This window comes from Cygnus olor, chromosome 2 (genome assembly GCF_009769625.2).
Source record: "Cygnus olor isolate bCygOlo1 chromosome 2, bCygOlo1.pri.v2, whole genome shotgun sequence".
Taxonomy (NCBI): domain Eukaryota; kingdom Metazoa; phylum Chordata; class Aves; order Anseriformes; family Anatidae; genus Cygnus; species Cygnus olor.
The window spans coordinates 17,714,684-17,732,771 of NC_049170.1; the positions used below are offsets into that span (position 1 = coordinate 17,714,684).

The following is an 18,088-nucleotide window of genomic DNA, read 5'->3' on the forward strand; positions in this document are numbered from 1 at the left end:
TATTCCTTAAAGTCGCTAACTTTCTAATGGACTAAATGCATAATGTACACACAGAACAAAATATGACAACGCCCCTAGATTCACATTCTCCAGGACTGTTCTGTTCAAAACATACTAATATAAAATTTTAATTTGCATAAACAGAAGATGACATTTAAAACACAAGTAAGATAATCCACTGTAGGTCCCTCTGATAAATTAAATAATTATCCTAATGTCCCTGGAGGAAAAAAAAAAGCTGCTTAGAACTTTAAACGTGTAATTTCATTTGGCTTTCACTTGACATTGGTACTCCTCAAAACTCTTTAAGAACCCCCTAAACAAATGTCATTGCAAGTTCTGTTTTATTTTCTCTGAAGAGAAGAAATGTGATTTTCAATTCTACTGTTACAGCCCATGTAGCCACTCACAGCTCTTACATACAACACTCGCAACAAAAAGGAAAACAATAGAGGGTATCCTTTCAGCTTTTACAAAACACACTAACACACCTTGGTAGCCGAGTCAAAAAATATATGGCATAGCTCACAAATTTGTCCTAGTTCTTGATCTCATAACACAGGTTGAGATGTTGCCATTTCTTACACAATTTACAGTTATTTGCATAAAATTCTCTTAAAGAAGTACAGTGAGAAGTAGAGTTCATGATCCTTTGGCATTTTCTAACACTTACATATTTAAAAAAAACTTTGGAAGAATCACAGAATGGTTGAGGTTAGAAGGGACCTCTGGAGGCCATCTGGTCCAACCCCCTGCTCAGGGCCACCTAGAGCAAGTTGCCCAGGACCGTGTCCAAGTGGCTTTTGAAGATCTCCAAAGAGGGAGACTCCACAGCCTCTCTGGGCAACCTGTGCCAGTACTCAGTCACCTGCACAGTAAAGAAGCACTTCCTGAAGTTTCCAAGAACCATCTGGTCCAAGTGCAGAAAACGTACCCTTCACATTTTGCTGGAGTTCTTTTTCTTCCTCTTCACGAAGCCCTTCTTCTTCTGATTCTGCTCCACTATCGCTACTTTCAGCTTTGCCATTCACAGCCTTTATATTTGGAGTGGAATTCATGACGTTACTAAGGTCTAAGAAAACATTCAAAGAGAAAAAAATACATATTTTAAAAGAAACAAACATACAGCCTCCCCTGCCCCTACCCCGCCCAAAAAATCAGGTAATTGTTCTACAAAAGCATTTCCACATTAGAAGATGTACCAAATAATGCCAGCTTTATTTCTGTAAGCTCTTCCTTAATTGTTTTAATGTTTCTCCTTTGTGGCTCACCACAGAATGCGTGACTACTAATGAACAATTCTGAGGAAGCCTACTGGAAACAGACAGCAAGTTACTTTCACCAAAGGCCTCACACCAAGACGTTTATCTGTATTTATGGCACAAATATGGTATAGCCGCAATAACATTTTATCTAGGACTGTGATGGACATTTTCATTTAAATCTAGAAGTCAACATTTTATGGAAGTTCCCTATTGGGCCGAAATGCTTCAAAATTACTCTCAGTGCAAAGGCAAATGTTGAAACATTCTGTTCAGTTCTGTGAGCAACAGGATCCTGTGGAAGGGAAATATAACATCCCATTCATCTTCGCCCCCAGTGATTTAAGCAAACACAAAATGTGGTAATAAAGTTTATAGAGATCTTTATCTAGCAAAGCATGCATGGAAATAAGTGCACTGATTTCAGTGAAAAAAGATGATGAAATAAATCAGAGGGCTGGAGCACCTCTCCTATGCAGAAAGGCTGAGAGAGCTGGGGATGTTCAGCCTGGAGAAGAGAAGGCTCTGGGGAGACCTTAGAGCTGCCTTCCAGTACTTAAAGGGGGCTTATAAACAAGACGGAGAGCAACTTTTTCTCGGGCAGATAATGACAGGACAAGGCAGAATGGTTTTAAACTAAAAGATGGGAGATTTAGATTAGATGTCAGGAGGAAATTCTTCACTGTGAAGGTGGTGAGGCACTGGAACAGGTTGCTCAGAGAAGCTGTGGATGCCCCATCCCTGGAGGTGTTCAAGGCCAGGCTGGATGGGGCTTTGGGCAACCTGGTCTGGTGGGAGGTATCCATGCCCATGGCAGGGGGTTGGGACTGGATGGGCTTTCAGGTCCCTTCAAACCCAAAACATTCTGTGATTCTTTGAAATATGCGGCTCGTGTTTGCTTGTCTAATTACACACGTATCTAAAAAAGCAAATCTTGACAAAGTAACTGCTAAGGCCTTGTTTTCCATCTCTGTGATCACTCCAAGGATCACAAACAATTTACTCGCTGTACAACGTACTGCAACGTAAAGATTCCTCCAGAAAAAAAAAAAACAGAATTTAAGGGACATTTCTACCACCTTCTGAAAAAAAATTCAGCTAAATACATACTGATGATTTAAGCCTCGTACATTAGCAAAGAGCAATTAAAGTACAAAGCGGACACAGTTAGGAGACACACATTTTACACGCTGACCACAAGGCCAGATTCTGCCTGTTTTAATTGTTACCGTAGCACTCCATTTGCATAATTTTTACATTCCCTTGTCAGAACCTTGAAAGATTAATTCTTACGTTTAGGCTTAACATCAAACGGCAAAATAACACCAAATTATACTGGAGCTGCCCAACCAGCTCTGCTACTTTCCTTGCTGTATGGTAATTTAGGGCTAAGGGTTTTCTACTTGAATCTCGCCATGAAGAAGCAGGCTGCCTTCCCACATTCCTCTAGTTTCAAAGCTTAGCCATACTGCTTAAAAAAAAAGGCAAAATAACTTTACTTTTTATCCAAACATAATGAGTATGTTAAATATCCTGTTCACCTTAGTCTTACTGTGAAATAAGGCTTCTGGGGGGCACCCTGCATCCCTGTTTTGGATTGATTTAATCCAACTTTTATCTGAAGACTAAAAAATAAGTTTATTTGTCGTGAAAAAAGAACTAGAAAAGCTATTGCCTATTTTGTAGACTGCAAGAATATACAGTCATTTTCTCCTCACTGCAGAGAACATTTGCAAGAAAATGAGTTTCACAGAAGGAAAATCCCAACATATTTACAGTTTGTTTTTCATAAATGTTTCTCTTATTGTGAAATTCAGTTCTAGAGGTGTTTTTGTGAGAAGAAACAGTGGGAGAAGGATAATGCAACAGTTATGTCCTTTGAAGCACGAAGAGTAAGCAGAGCCCCAGCCCCCTTGCAATGTGAAGCAGGCATCACCTTTCCCTTTGAAATACAAAGGGGTGGAGGCTAAGACATCCAAGTGCCTTACCCAGCCGTGGGAGTAAACGGGAAAGACAAGACTTGGAGACACATTTAGCTGTAAAGGCAGGCAACTAAAACTGTAAACCTCCTTACCCTACTAGAGATATTGTAAAAAGCCCCAACCATGTCATAAACATATTTTGTAAGATTTACTTTTTTTCTTTTTGAAGATGTCTTTGAACATTCAAACACATTTTCTCTGTACTCAATCTCAGCAAGGAGATTATTCACTTGGGAAAACTTCCGAGTGATGCATTGCACATATTTAAATAAAGAAGTGGAGAAAAGTATTGAGAATAATGGTAGCATGCCATGAACACCCAAATATCTGAAACCCATCAGGATCACACTTCTCCTACACAGTCATTCGTAGCAACAGTGCTCCTTAAGGAGACATGGCTTTGCTGCTGGCTCCAAAGAACACAGGGCATTGTACAGGCATGGCGATGCTGAAATACTGCCCTTGATCTTGCATTTCTCCCCAGGAATACAAAATATTTTTCCTATCCTCACCACGTCCATCCCCAAATGTTTCTACTGCACAAAACCAGCACCGTTTGCTGCACTCCCCCTGTTACTCCAAGTACCTGCTGTGAAGCCAGCAGTGATGACTAACACAGGGTGATAGCATCAAAGCCTAATCTGAGCCAACTAGCAGTGACTTCTCCAGTCCTTGGTAGTAGGTTAATAGCTGCTCCCTAGGGAATGTGTCTTTTATTGTGAATACTAAGATTCAAGCGAGCTTTTAAATTTTTGTGCTATTTTTATTACTCTGTTCAGCACAACACAGTATGCTCACACAAGTCATGCAGACTTTCATTCTGTGTAAATACCAGTGACCAGGACGGATGCAATAGCGGATGAAACATATAAAACATTTAGTGATGAAAGCATATGCTGGTATTTTAATGATTACTATGTGCATCTGTAAAATGGCGTATCTTTACTATCAGCTTGATAGCAGCAAAATCTGCCACCAAAAGATTATTTACATGAGCTATACTTGTAACAACTTATTTAGGGACCACTTTGCACTGCTATGTTTGTGTCAGTTCCAGCTCTGTCAAAATTTGTGTCAAGTCTCCCTGAGACCTGCATGTACATACGCTATACTAAGTCATTTTGATAACCAGGTAACTAGAATTGCTTTCTTGCCATCAGAACCTTTCGTGCTTGTCACTGATTGAGGTAGGCTCCCGGCTTCAATTTCAAGTTTACACAAGTAGGTTTTGCCATTTCCCCTTCACTTAGTTACGCAAATCTCCACCTTCTTTTTGAAACTGATGTATCCTCATACTGTATTACTGCAAGGGGTGATCGCTTGCCATGGGGAAGGAGTACATGCCAGGGTTCATTTATGTTTTAGAAACCCTCCTGCTATTTGTCCTTTCATTCTGTCTCTCCAGCCAAAAAGTCTTTGAACAGTACAAATCAGGAACTACTGACTTGACATCAGAACGGAGGTTATAAGTAGTATTTCAACACGCGGTTCAATATACCAGAGCACAGATATACATCTTTGCTCGGCTACAGCTGCAATGCCTGACATAGCCCATGCTCAGCCTGGATCCCTATGCAAGACTCCACCACCTTCAGGTTTGGGTTCGCTTAAATAACACGTTTTAAAATAAATAATGGATATCTGCTAGCCCTGCTTATCTTGACTAAGAAGCACTCAGATGAGCAGTTCAGAGGATAGACTGCTGAGAGTGATGTCTTCTGAAAGTTTCATTTGTTGGTTTGTTTTTTTCCTCCCTGAGGGGAAACAGAAAGGGCAGGGGGTACATGCAAGCATCTGGGAGCAGTAAGTTCTTCACCTAGAAGAGTTTTATACCCCTCATTTCCTTCCATTCTTTCTAGTATACCACACTACAAAGAAAATTTGCAGGGGCCCAGGGTACTCTATAACATCTGTTCTACAACACACGAATGAGCTGCCATCACAAATAAAGAGATTTTAGAAGGGCACACCAAAAAACAGACAGAACAATATAAAATCCCTTAGGTTAACTACCATTGTTTTATCACTTTTAATTTTAAATGCATTAAGTTCTTTGAAAAAAGTGTTCCCTAAGCACAGAGATCTTGGCAATCAGATTTTCTTCTATATATTATTCCTTTTATTTAGTCTTCCTGAACTTTACTATAACAGGAAAAAAAGACTCTCCTTTTTCTTTTTAATATTTTCCAGAAGACTACAGCCATGTTTTTTCCACATTTCTCTCTCTGCTTATATGCTTCTCAAGCTGTTACATGCAAATAGATGCCACTTTATTTCAAAAGACAAAGTAATCAGCAATAGTCATGTCTTTATTCACAATTTATAAACAGCAAAACAATAATTTGTGGATAAGAACAAGCATGAAGAGCAGCTTCTTAGACATTAATATTAACTTGCAAGAATGGCATTTGGGGTTACTGACTTAGTCATCCTGGACCTTTGAACTTTTTTTTCTGTTCAATATCAATGGAGATCATCTCCATTCTTATCACTGGTAGCTATTCCCCTGAAAATTCAGAACATCTTTCACATAAAAATAAGGCTGAGGTTTTTTGGATTGACTTGGATATGTTTCTCTTCTCCCCGCTACCCCAAGACTTCTGCCAGTAGAGACAACCTGCCTGGGATTTCCTGAAAGAGATCAGCCCAGCGAGAACAGCAGCTGACCCGCAGGCATTCCCAGCACCAGCAGGTAGTTCCACATAGGCCACCAGACAGCCAGAACACAAGGCCACCAAGCACACGCGGATCAGCTACATGGTGTCTGTGCAGCGAGACCAGTGGATCCAGGCCAACTTACAGTCAACACCTTAGCAAATGATCACGTGTAAGAATGAACATGAAGAACAGCTGCTTCGTAAGTATTTATAGCAACTTGCAAGAGCCATAAGATCATTCCAGGATCCAGGATGTCTCCATGTCTGGTACTACGTCCCTCAGGAAAAATGAGCAGGACTTGCTACATTCTCTTCTGCGTGGAAGAGATACAGTCAATATGTGGAACTTGTACTTTGTGTGGAAAGCAAAGAGGAGTTCTATGTACTGGTGTGGTAATATATACAAGTACACAGTTCCTGCCCCAGGAACTGCAACAAAACATGAGCATCACAAAGTCAAAACCCACCTAAAAGAAACTGAGTTATGCTTGAAAGCAACAGAAAAACAAATTGCTGGGTCACCTATAGTCCAGAAACTCTGGTCAATAGTAACGTACCCTTAATCAAAAATCCTTCTGTCTTGTACAAGAAAAAACAAACAGGAAATAAAATTAAGATTATATGCCCCTGGAAACTACTCCAACCCTACCAACTGAACAGCTTTTTACAGTGCCTCATAGATAACACAGATGGCTTTTCCATGCATCTTTGAGACTATGATTAAAGTCATTATTTTTCCAACAGCAAAGTTATGCATAGAACACTAACACATTCCCTATCGGCACTTTTCTGTGAACAATCAAGATATGACTACCTACACCTGGTATTTACCAGCCTTCCAAACCTCTGGCTACGTTTTCTTCTTTGTAGAACACAGCTGTGAGAAATCTAGACCTTCACTCTCATCACACGATTTTAACTGTAAGTCAGATATCTATAATGTGAGACACCAACATTTTACAGAAAGTGGGTACATCTACTAGTTTTTTTTGTTTTTTTTTATTGACAGAACCTGAAGAGCTTTTGACAACTCCTTTTCTCTTTTGCAGTGAGCTGGTCTGAATAGAGGAAAGAGTACAGATCCAACAACCAATTACGCACGAAGACTACTACACCGTCGACTCAACCCAGCATGATACAGAATACAGCCAGGTATGTCTCTGTGTAAGACAATTTCTCTCATCTATCTCTACTTTAAAAGAAAAAAAAAGTTTTGTTTTTACATTTTAACATTTGAACATTCTGCTGCTCACCCAGTGCTGATGTGTAATCTCTACTGCTTTGTGTAGGAGTGAAGCTCTTGATATAGTCAAGGTTTTATCTATACTTATGCTCTGCTGTAGTTTCCAACTTTGCTAGAGAGCATGGGCATAAAACTATCAGTGTGAAGTCAAACCACAAAGTAGGCCCAGATTTGGATTGTAAAGCCTGAAGTATTATTGCAACAGGACAAGCTGCTACTTGTTGGGACTCTCTTCACTGACTTTGGCAGTTTCTGGCCCAGCCCTTAATCCTGCAATAATCCCATCCTGGAACACAACAGAGAATATTCTAGATGCTTCTGAGACTATTAAACTAATGAGATAGCAACAACAATATTTGTAAAATAAGATTCACGCTAGCCTCCATGAACATGAACTGTAACCTTCACAGAGTGGTTAAGGTTGGCTGGAGGTCATCTAGTCCAAACCACCTGCTCAAGCAGGACCACCTACATACAGCAGGTTGTCCAGGTCCACGTCCAGGCAGCTTCTGAATGTCTCCAAAGAGGGAGACTCCACAACCTCTCTGGGCAACCTGAGCAAAAGCCTTGTCACCTGCACAGTAAAGAAGTGCTTACCGATATTTAGTTGGAACCTGGATTATAGCTGTTAGGATATCAAAGGAAACTGGAAGAGGAGAGAGAGATTAAAGCTCAGAACTGAGTTTATAAAGCAGGGTGTTTCACATGAAACCCACACACAAGCAGAAAACCATACCACCAAATGCTTTGATACAAAGCAAAGATGTTGAAAAAGAGATGAAAAGCTCTTTGAATATGAGTAGTTTCTCTTTTCAAATAGCTGCATTTTCTCAATCTGTAGAAGTACAGTTGGAAAATATACTGCATTTAGAGCTAGAGTAAGTGTTTCCAACAAGAAGTAATAATTTAGAACAGACTTTTTTTTTTTTTTAAGTGCCACCCTCCCTCCACCCCCAAGCTTACCTATATCCTGCAGTAACTATTGCCTTTAAAACAGAAGTGTTGGAACGTACTTGCTTGTCCTAGAAGAATGCAGACCTCAGTGAATATTTAAAAAAAAAAAACTAGCTCATGTCCAAGCAAATTCTATCTGCCTGCGAAACAGACTAACTTCTGCCACTCACACAAGCTGCTACTGAAGTGGTGCCTTGTATGGGCTCCGAGCACAAAATACTGCTCTGCAATCAGCACTGCCCAAAACCAGCATATGTGGCAGTACAAGTAGGAGTCCCCTTGCTTCATCAGGGTTTCATCTGGTGGAGTCGCAATACAGCTGGGAACAAAGGTCTCAGGAGAGAAACACTCAGGATGACAAAAGTTAGAAGTATTATGATGCTGAAACTTTCCTGTCTCTACGGTGCATAACTTGACATTACTGAAGGCACCTTCTAGTCTTCAGAACGGTTTACAAAGAGTAGTACTGCTCAGCATACGGGCAGAAGGTCTTTATTTAGTAGGATTTTAAAAACAGACAAATGCCTTGGTCACAAAATGGAAAGAGTACACAGGAAAATTCTACTGAAGAACTTGTGAACAAATTCCAGATAGTTCACGCAGCTGTTGAGATGCCTTAGTGCTGGCTTGTCAGGTAGGGCTTTTCCTTGTCCCCTTTGGATTTACTCACATTCAGAATAAAGACAACAACACACACTCTCAAAGAAACATTTGGAAGGATGAGGTGACTTTGAAACTTTTGACGTTTTTCACCCAGCATCAGATGGTTACTGTGCCAATTCTAGCCCACCTTTGGCTTCTTCAGGTGTAACATAACAAGAAAACTGGAATGTCTGTTCAGAAAGTTTCAAATTCATAACTGTATTTTGAAGCTTCTTAGACTTTTTTTAGACATCAGATTTCTTGTTTATTTATTAGCAAGTGCAACAATTTAAAGGATCGCTCTTCTAAAGCAGCAATATCCCAGCTAGGTACAATGACCTGTCCCCACCTTTCCCAATACACCTCTCTCTACTCTTCCAGCAACTGCAAACAAAAGGGTCCTTTCTGTAATACTGCAGTTATCTCTCTTCTGCAGCCCTAAGACAACAGAATTCTTCAAGAACTCTCTCTTAACTTGTGGCAGAATGAGATGATGCAGCTTCAAGTTGTGTGGATGAAGCCATACATTTAATATGAGCATTATAAAAGGCTGTTCACTTGGTAGGGTTGGAGTAGGTTCCAGGGATATATAATTTTAGTTTTATTTCCTGTTTATTTTTTCTTGTACAGGGCAAAATGATTTTTGATTAAGGCCACACTGATGAAGCTACACATGCCAGATTTAGTGCAATGCTGTCAGAAGAGGTAAAAATTGAAATCTGATATTCTATTAGTGTTATTTACACTGCCTTATGCTTAAGTTGAATCTTTAAACTATTCTGATTTCAATAACGGATTTAGGACACTTGTCTTTTAACTTCCGTGATTCTGTTTGCCTAGATAAAGTCACTTACTTTTTTTTTAAAAAAAAAAAAAAAGCTGCTGCTTTTGACACTGCCTTAGACACCAAGTATAAGTAAATCCTTATTACACAGATCACTGACCTGAATCTACTGATACTCTTACAATCTTGCCTATCAATCCAGCTGTCAGGCAAGCTTGTTAAACCACAAACATGAAGTATGCACAATTTTAGTTGAGAAAGAACTCATACAGCTTTCAAAATGGCCATTTAAAAACCTCAACCATTACCTTTCCTCAAAATAAATGAAAAACTATTTCTCTCCCTCTGAAACTCAATGCCAAAAGCAAAATCAAGATTGTGTTTGCTTAAGATGGGGAAAAGAGCCATATACAACAGGCAACTTAACCAGTGATTGCTACTTCTTCAATACATTAACCAAATTTATTTGTGCAATGGTTTGTTCTTTAAAACAGTTACAAGTTTTGATCCCACGCATTTCAACAGTTTTATCTGAAATTAAAGCAGTTTTAAAACAGCCAAGTCCTACATTACAACCTTATGAAGATACTACCTGTAACATAACTATTATTATCAAAACATTTTCATCAATAGCATTGCTAAAAAAAAAAACATCACCTTGATTTTTATGCAGCTATGACACCACTAGGTTTGCCACCTGTCAGAGATGTAAAATGTATAAATAAGTGTTTCCTTTGTAACCTTAAGACTCAGAAAGCTTAATTTAAAAGTTTCCCAAACCTGTATTTTGAAGGTATCAGAGAAACCATAATTGCTAAATCCATGGTTTTGACTACAGAGTTATTTATTTAAAAATTCAGATCAGATGACAGAGTTGGATTACCAGCATCAGCATATAGTTTAACAATAGTTCACAGCTACACCTTTTACACATTTTAAACAGTTGTTCCTTTTATTAACGGAAAGGCAGAAACTAGATTTGGCAAGGGAAGGGGCATTTTAAATACTCCCCTTTCTTCAGGAACAGTTTTCCTTCAGCATCTCAGGAAGCACATAGATAAGGATTAAGCATTCGGCTTCCTGGGTCTAACTTTGTTTTGTACCTCAGAATAAAAATAATAAAAAAACAGCCTCATGAGGTGGCAAACCTAGAAGTTACAAGCATTAGCAGGGCATTACTATAGCAACCAAAACAATGGAAGAGATGGACTTATACGTAATCTGTTATTCCTACCTTCCAAGTATTTAGAGACTTTCTCCATTCGAACTGCCATATGGAGAAGAGAGTGAACAGAAAGATGCAACATTTAGCTTTAAAATCATTTATAGAAAACAACCCCCCCACACAATCCAGACCTGTGATTATTAGTAGTATAAAGGAAGTTATTTGTCCGAACCTGAGGTTAGGTCAGATCCTCTGTTCTTTTTATCTTCTACTATTTCATAGAAGGGGCCTATTACTTGTAGTAATTCTTCAACTTTCTCCGTCATTGGCATACTTTCAAGAATCTGCACAAGTCCAAAATATGAAGTACCTCATGAAACAGCATTTCAATGATTCATTCATTTTAACTGATTTTAGAAACTTTTATTGTAAGCTCAATAACATTAAACCAAGTCTCTTAACACATTATTAAGATTTTTCTTTCATTTTTCAAAAACGCCATGAACCTAATTTACCAGACAAGAACCTTAACTAGCTGTATTAACCTTCTTCGGGTGACAGTAAGAGAGGAGAGCTAATGCATTTGCCACGACTAAAGGACAGCCTCAGCACAGTATTAGTAGGAATCTGTTATTTCAGTAGTTTCAAACTAGACCTACTCAAGGTTCAACAGGTTGCTTTTATCTGATGCAATTTACTTTATAGACTGCCTTTCCACACAGAAAATGAGACCATAAGACTTTTTTTTGTCAGAGGATTCTTCCTATTTGTCAAAACCTGCCATCTTCAATGGAATGTAAGGAACAGACCAACAGTACCTTCCTGGGTCTACCTAAAACCAAAAACCCAAGAGGGCAGAATTAAGCAAACCTGGGTCAATGCACATAAACACTTAGAAGAAGAGCAAACAAGCTCCAAATGACTTAAAAACAGAATTTGGCTCTGAAGTCATTACTCTGATAAAAAAATTATTTTAATTTACAAAACCAATACCTTTAATTTTCTGATAAGAATATTAAGTTGTAATCTAGAACAAATAGAAAGTGTTTCAATAATTTAATATCGTTTTTGAAGTTTTAGACATTTGTCCCCTTCTATTTTAAGTCCTTTGAGCAAGTTTTTTGCTGGTAGCTTTGTTACTTCTTCATGCTCTTAAAAAAAAAAAAAAAGGGGGGGGGATAAAAGTCAGTAACTGTACAAAAGGACTCAGGTAGAAGCAGACTACCGTCTATGGTATGCTTCCCCCTCCAGAAGAGGCACAGAAAGTACCAGATGGAACATACAGGTTGCCACAGAACATGCTTCTCAAATAGAAGCACCAAGCACTTCACTAAGCAGCAGAAGCAAAAGCTACAGCATTACTTCACAAGGCAGAAGCTCCAGGCAGGCTAGCAGCTAACAAGTCAACACTTGCAAATCAGTCAAAGATACCAAGAGACAAAGATCCTATCGACCTACAGTTTCATCACCACTCCTCTGATCTATTTAGTGTATATAATTCATCCTGTATTTGTTAGATGGAAATGCTCCGTGCTCAGATATGGAGCTGGAAATGAACTAGAAACAGGACAGGCATTTTAAAAACAAACAACAGAAAAAATAACCTTCAACAGCACTGAGAGAAATAAGAAACCCACTCTAGAGTAACACTTGTATTTGCTAGGTATTTATATCCATCATCTACACCGTAAACTGTTTCGTACTGCACTTTCATATGTGCATTTGTTTAAAGTAACTGTTCTTCACATTCTAAAGAGATGTCAATATACTTCTAATAAGTTGGAGCAATTCCTAGTATCTTGTTTAACAGCAGCTGTGCAGTAAGAGCTTTGTAACTGATACCTTTTAGGTAGCAAAAAAAAAAAACCAATAAACCCTCAGAAACAAAATTGGTTGCTTATGTGTATTAGCCACTCTGCACAAAATACAAATTTTAAAATTGTAAATACAAAATAAGTTACTATGCATCCTGAATTACTGTTTTCTTTGGATGTCAGACAAATCATAAGAAGATCCTTTTTTCAAATTAAAAACACTGTAAGTTAATGTTTTATGCTAAGGTACTTCTCATTAATATGGTAATATTAGTATTAAATATTAATACAATAATGAGATTAAATATTATATGGTGCTATTTATATTTAATATTAATAAAATGATATTAATAAATAAAACAAGTTGAGACGTAAATAAATGAGTCTAAACAGTATTTTGCAACATAAACTTTCAGAAATGTGACTTGGAATAGATATTTGCCTTAAACAAACTGTACCTGAGCTCAGATTCATCTTCGCAAGGACTAAGACAAGTTAGGTCATTGCCTGTCAACACCTGGAAATCTCACCCAGACCCTTCTCAACAGCTGCAATTTTCAATGCTACCACATGAGGGGAGAGAACAAGTCTACAATAACGTTCAACTTGTAAATGGGTCGGCTGATACATGCATAGCCCTAACTCAAGTGCTAGGGTTATCCTCCAAGGTGGTGGAGAGGGGAGAAATATCAATCACACCCTTACACACAGTTCTGTTACATCAAGATACAAACGTCACCTATGCAGCAACAGCCAAACGCCCACAGCACCACCACAGAGATTAGTGCAGTATGTGCTGATAGAACAACCCAGCGGATCCGTGTGAAATGCACTTCTATTGACATTTCAAGTAGAACCAACTGGGTCAGAAAAGCTGAAGCCAGGATTTCAAATGCGAGGGCTGAAGCTGCAGTAACGCAGGGTAAACAGCTCCCCAGTTTCAAAGCTGTGTGAGGCAAGAAGTCATTTGCTCTCCAATCTTTGCACGTAATCCGTACAGAGGCAGAATATTTGTGCTTCATTAGGGTCAAGTAAGCAGACTTCCTCACAGGAGACTTACTAAGCCTTTTTTGGAACACACTGCACAACTTCACTTAATTTTAGCATCCTGATGGAACTAACTACTGCACTGAAAAGAGCGGGTACTCTGCTGAAATATCAATACATTTTGAAACTGAGATTTGAAAGGGAGAGATAAATCTTATGGTCTGCATTCAAAACAAGTTACAATTTGGTGGGGATTTAAAAAAAAAACATGAACATTTGGCCTCTTGTGTTTTCTGGATTATTATTTTTTTAATTTTAAAGCATAAACAGTAGTGTCAGCAGGAACAGAATAACAAAAAAAAGTAGTTGAATTCCAGCTCTTCACCAAGTAAAGGTTTTTTGCTGTACCAATCATTAAACATGTTAAGTATTCAAGTAAACTTTTAGGAATGTTAAGATAACGGCCTAGGAGAAAAGCAAGCATATTCAGGGTACAAGTTAGATTTTCCTCTCCTTGATGCTAACCTCATTGTAATAAGTTACAGATATACCTTCATCCAGAAGGACAGAAAAAATAATCTTTAAACTGGGCAGGCTACTTAAAGAGCTAGTACAAAGGACTGCAGTGAGAAGGATTAGATAATAAAAGAAAAGAAACCTTAATTCTGAACATTTACTTTAGTTAATGCTTTAATACAGGCTTAATAAAGTAACTATGGATTTTTAGTTACAAGTTACGCATCTATTTTAGACAAGTTACGCATCTATTCAAACAAAACAAACCAAATTACTCAATTATAAGTGTCAGCCGCAAAATGTAATATACAAGAAATATTTTCACCACAAGAAAAGAAAACTCAGGCTGCTGAGTTATTCCTGAAAAAAAGTCAAAGACAATTAAGTTTACATATTTGATTATCATCTCATCTCTCCAGTCATGAGAGTGACGTTCTTGTTGACAAATTACTTTTGGAGTCTTCCCACCCCAACGCCTCCCCACCCCTGAGATAAGGACCCCTTACCTCTCTCAACTTTGAGAACTGAGGCAATCTTCAGTAAATCCAGCTTATCTTTCGTTGCACATTAGATTTCTCTGTTTTCTCCACAGCCCCCTTTTACCATGTTTTCAGTACTTCTTTAGATCTATCATTTATGCTTCAGATCAACTAGAACTCATGGTTTTCTAAAAACATGCCAAATTCAATAGGAATTGAATTGGAGGAAACTACATAATTTTATTCGCCCAACAGGCCAAACAGCATAGCACTGAAGTGTAACAGCTCATATAGAGAATAATTCTTTTGGAGCTCTGACAGTATTCAGTGAGAATCTCCTCAGATTCCCTAGTGTATTTCATGGAACATTTGTCCTATGAGATACCTTCTACTCATTAATTTATTTACCTTTTTCATTTCTTCAACATAGGCTATCATGGCTTCTTCTTTGGACATGTCTCCCAGAGCACTCCAAGCATCCCTAGGAAACAAAGTCACACACATCTTCAGAATCTGCAAGGCCCATGGGATTTTTTTCAGCCCAGCCCTAAGTAGGTCAGTTATATAATACGTGAAGTTTCTCTAATACAAATAAAAGGCAACAACAATTTGCAACTTTTTTAAAAAGTTCAAATATATAATTTGCTACAATAATTAAACAGTGGGACATCAATAAAGAAGCAACAAAATGAACAGCCTGGGGACTAAACAGTTCCTCGCTGGTCAACTATGATCTTGTACCCAGTAAGCTGTTTACAAGCCCAGACATTATGCAAGACACATATTTCCCTTCTGATTGACTTAAGGCCCTCTACTACAGAGTAAAGCAGGCCTAAATATTTAGTGACAGCTGTTTGTAAAGTGCCAGCTAAGTTATAACAGGATACAAGAAAAATGGTTAGCAGCAGGGGAAAGATGCACCTGTCTAATAGGCAAGTAGTTTAATTGCTGCCCCCAGTTACCACTATTGCTACCCACGACCTAGAAAATACCCATCTCTCCAGTTCTGCAAGACAGAAAACTCCAATGAAAGTTTTATTTTTAGTATTGCAGAAAGAATCTGTCAGAATACAGGCTGGAATAAAACATTTCCTTACCCAGTCTTGCACTTGATTTGACACTGCCCGTACCTCTTGCCAGAGTATTTGTCCCACTTACAGCAATACCCCAAGGCTGGTGGCTCACATTTGAACTACAAACAGCCGACCATATAGACAGCAGTAATACTCACTCTTCAGGACAAAATGATTATAAAAACTTAATAAGAAAAGTCTTGATATGGGTTTTCAAACAGATCTCAGTAGTCTCGCAAATCAGAAGTCTTCCCAGCACAAGGAGAATACTGACAGTGGGAAGTTCTGCCACCAGGCAGACAAACCAGAACGGCACAAACTAGACCTCTCTTCAAGAGCTTGAAGCTGTATTCATCATGTCTTTCAATGAGCACCTATTTACTTCTTGTGTTATCTTGTATGATGTGAGCATGAAGGAAGAATTCCAAACACTATTCCACATCATACACCCTGCAGAGCACCTACAGTTTTGTTCTATGGTGTGGGATAAACACAGCAGAGATACCATGATACTGTCTGTCCAAAAAAAATAAATCACCTGAGCTAGAAAGTTGGAGCACAAGGAAGAAAAATTGAAGCATCAAAGATTAAGAAAAAGAAATAAACTCACTAATACCTTCCTCCAACAGCCACTCTTCTAAACATCTCCACTCAAAGCATAAAAAACCATGAAAAGTTACCATTTATATCTACCAATTGGATCCCAAAATCCAGGTCTTGGAATGTTACAGGGTCCTTGTGTTGCCTGCTTATAAAAGCTATAGAACTTCAGCATCATTTCGTTTGTTGGCTGGAATGAACCTAGTGAAAGCATTTTGAAATACAATTAAATTGTAGTCAAGATTATTAACAAGTATCTCACAAGGTTAGTATTTCTGCCTGAAAAGAGCCTGCAGTTTGTTACAGCCTAATTCACAGCAGTACAGTTTGAGTCAAGGAAAAACACCTTCAACTAGCTGGAGTCAGCCTCACTGACAATATTTACTTTACAGAGAGCACACGCTTCAGATCAAATTGAAGGGACTATAACCTTTACAACTGCTAACGTCAGAATCCACAATTAGCAAAAGAGTAATAAGTAACAAAGAGCAAGCCTCCTTTCACTTAGTTTAAAGGGACAGATTCAGCTTGCAGTAAACACAGTACATCACAAGCCATTTTGATATTACAACCAGTAACTTACTGAAAGGCTACAGAATTTTAAAAAAGGCACTTTTTTGTTGTTTGTTTCGATATTTGACAGGACTTTCAATAACAGTTTCACTGTTCCTCCTGGTTTTGTTTTCCCTCCTTCCTTTGTGAAGTAAACACTTGTAGAGACAGGAAATGTAAACACAGAGCTGCAATAATTGGCAGAGGACATTCACACCTACTCCGCTGAGTTAATTATTTCGAGGTTGGATTCCAGTCATTAGGGGCTGTTTAAAATGACCTTTATCTTGGTACCCCAACAAACCCGATTTTATAGAAATACTTATTTTACAGAAATAAGTAATGATGCAATTAGTGATTTATTTTTTTTAGGATTATTAATGAAAGGATAAGAGCTGGTTCTTCACCCTACCGCTTCACTAACTTTCAACAGGGGGAACCGATAACAACCCTGAAGCCGTCAAACCAACTTTAGGATTTAAGCTGGCAAAGGCCCCTCCCGCAGGGAGCTGAGGACCCCTCCTTCAGGACGAACTTTTGGGGCGAGCTCGGGAGCCCCAAACCCACTTTTCTCCGGGCAGGGGGGGAGCGATAAGCGCAGGGCCACCTCCTGCTGACCCCCAGCGCCCCATCCCGTCCCCCCCGGTGCCAGAGAGGCCCCCGCCGCCTCCAGGCCGCTCTCACCGTTTTTGGGCAGGCTCTGGATCACCTTCACGGCTGCCTCGAACCTGGTGGCGTGCACCGAGCCGGTCTCCGCCATCTCCCCGTCCCGTTCCCGACCGCCTGCCTCCTCCTCCTCCTGCTCCTGCTGCTGCTGCTGCCGCTGCTCAGCCTCCTTCGCCGGGCCGCCTGCAGCACGGGAGAGGGGCAGGGAGGCTCCGGGCCCTGCGCCGCCACCCCACCGCCCCCCGGCGGCAGCGGGACGGGGTGCCCGGCCCGGCCCTCCCCGGCCCCGCTCCCCTCGGTCTGGGCGCAGCTCAGCCCACCCGCGGCCCGGCCCAGCCTGGCCCCGCAGCCCACCCCTACCTCCCTGCCGGCCTCAGGCGCCCATGTTACGCCTTCCCCTCCCTTCGCACCGCCCCGAGGCCTCCAGGGGGCTCGCTGGGAAACGTAGTCCGCGGCCTCCCCGCTCCCTGCTCGGCCCTTTCCTTCCTCCTCACGCTGGGGCTGAGGATTAGCGCCCGGGCGGCCTCCGAGCGCTGCCTCCGGCGGAGTCCCGGGGCCTGAGGCGTTGGGCCTTAGCCTAGTTGAAGGGCTGCCCCCCGAGAGACTGTTTTCTCCTTTATTTTTACCTCAATTAGGTTTATTTTTCACCCTTTCTTTATCCCCTCTTCCTACCCCTTCTCTTCCCTGCTTGTTACATTATATGAAGATTTCA

General features: G+C 39.9%; 1 protein-coding gene across 4 annotated transcripts in view; it reads right to left on the bottom strand.

The window, feature by feature from the left end:
- ACBD5 (acyl-CoA binding domain containing 5) overlaps window positions 1-17,874 on the bottom strand; it is a 30,254-nt gene extending 12,380 nt beyond the window's left edge. The window contains exons 1-7 of one of the 4 annotated variants that reach the window (XM_040547338.1): window positions 17,737-17,874; window positions 17,395-17,559; window positions 16,239-16,359; window positions 14,894-14,966; window positions 10,922-11,033; window positions 10,759-10,791; window positions 935-1,072 (exon numbers count right to left, since the gene is read on the bottom strand). In XM_040547338.1, coding sequence (XP_040403272.1) covers window positions 935-1,072; window positions 10,759-10,791; window positions 10,922-11,033; window positions 14,894-14,966; window positions 16,239-16,359; window positions 17,395-17,470 — 553 coding nt within the window. In that variant the 5' untranslated portion in view covers window positions 17,471-17,559; window positions 17,737-17,874. Of the gene's footprint in view, window positions 1-934; window positions 1,073-10,758; window positions 10,792-10,921; window positions 11,034-14,893; window positions 14,967-16,238; window positions 16,360-17,394; window positions 17,717-17,736 lie in introns of those variants that run through there. The other 3 variants (XM_040547341.1, XM_040547340.1, XM_040547342.1) reach the window with 3 other exon arrangements.
- Between the last annotated feature and the right edge of the window lie 214 nt (window positions 17,875-18,088).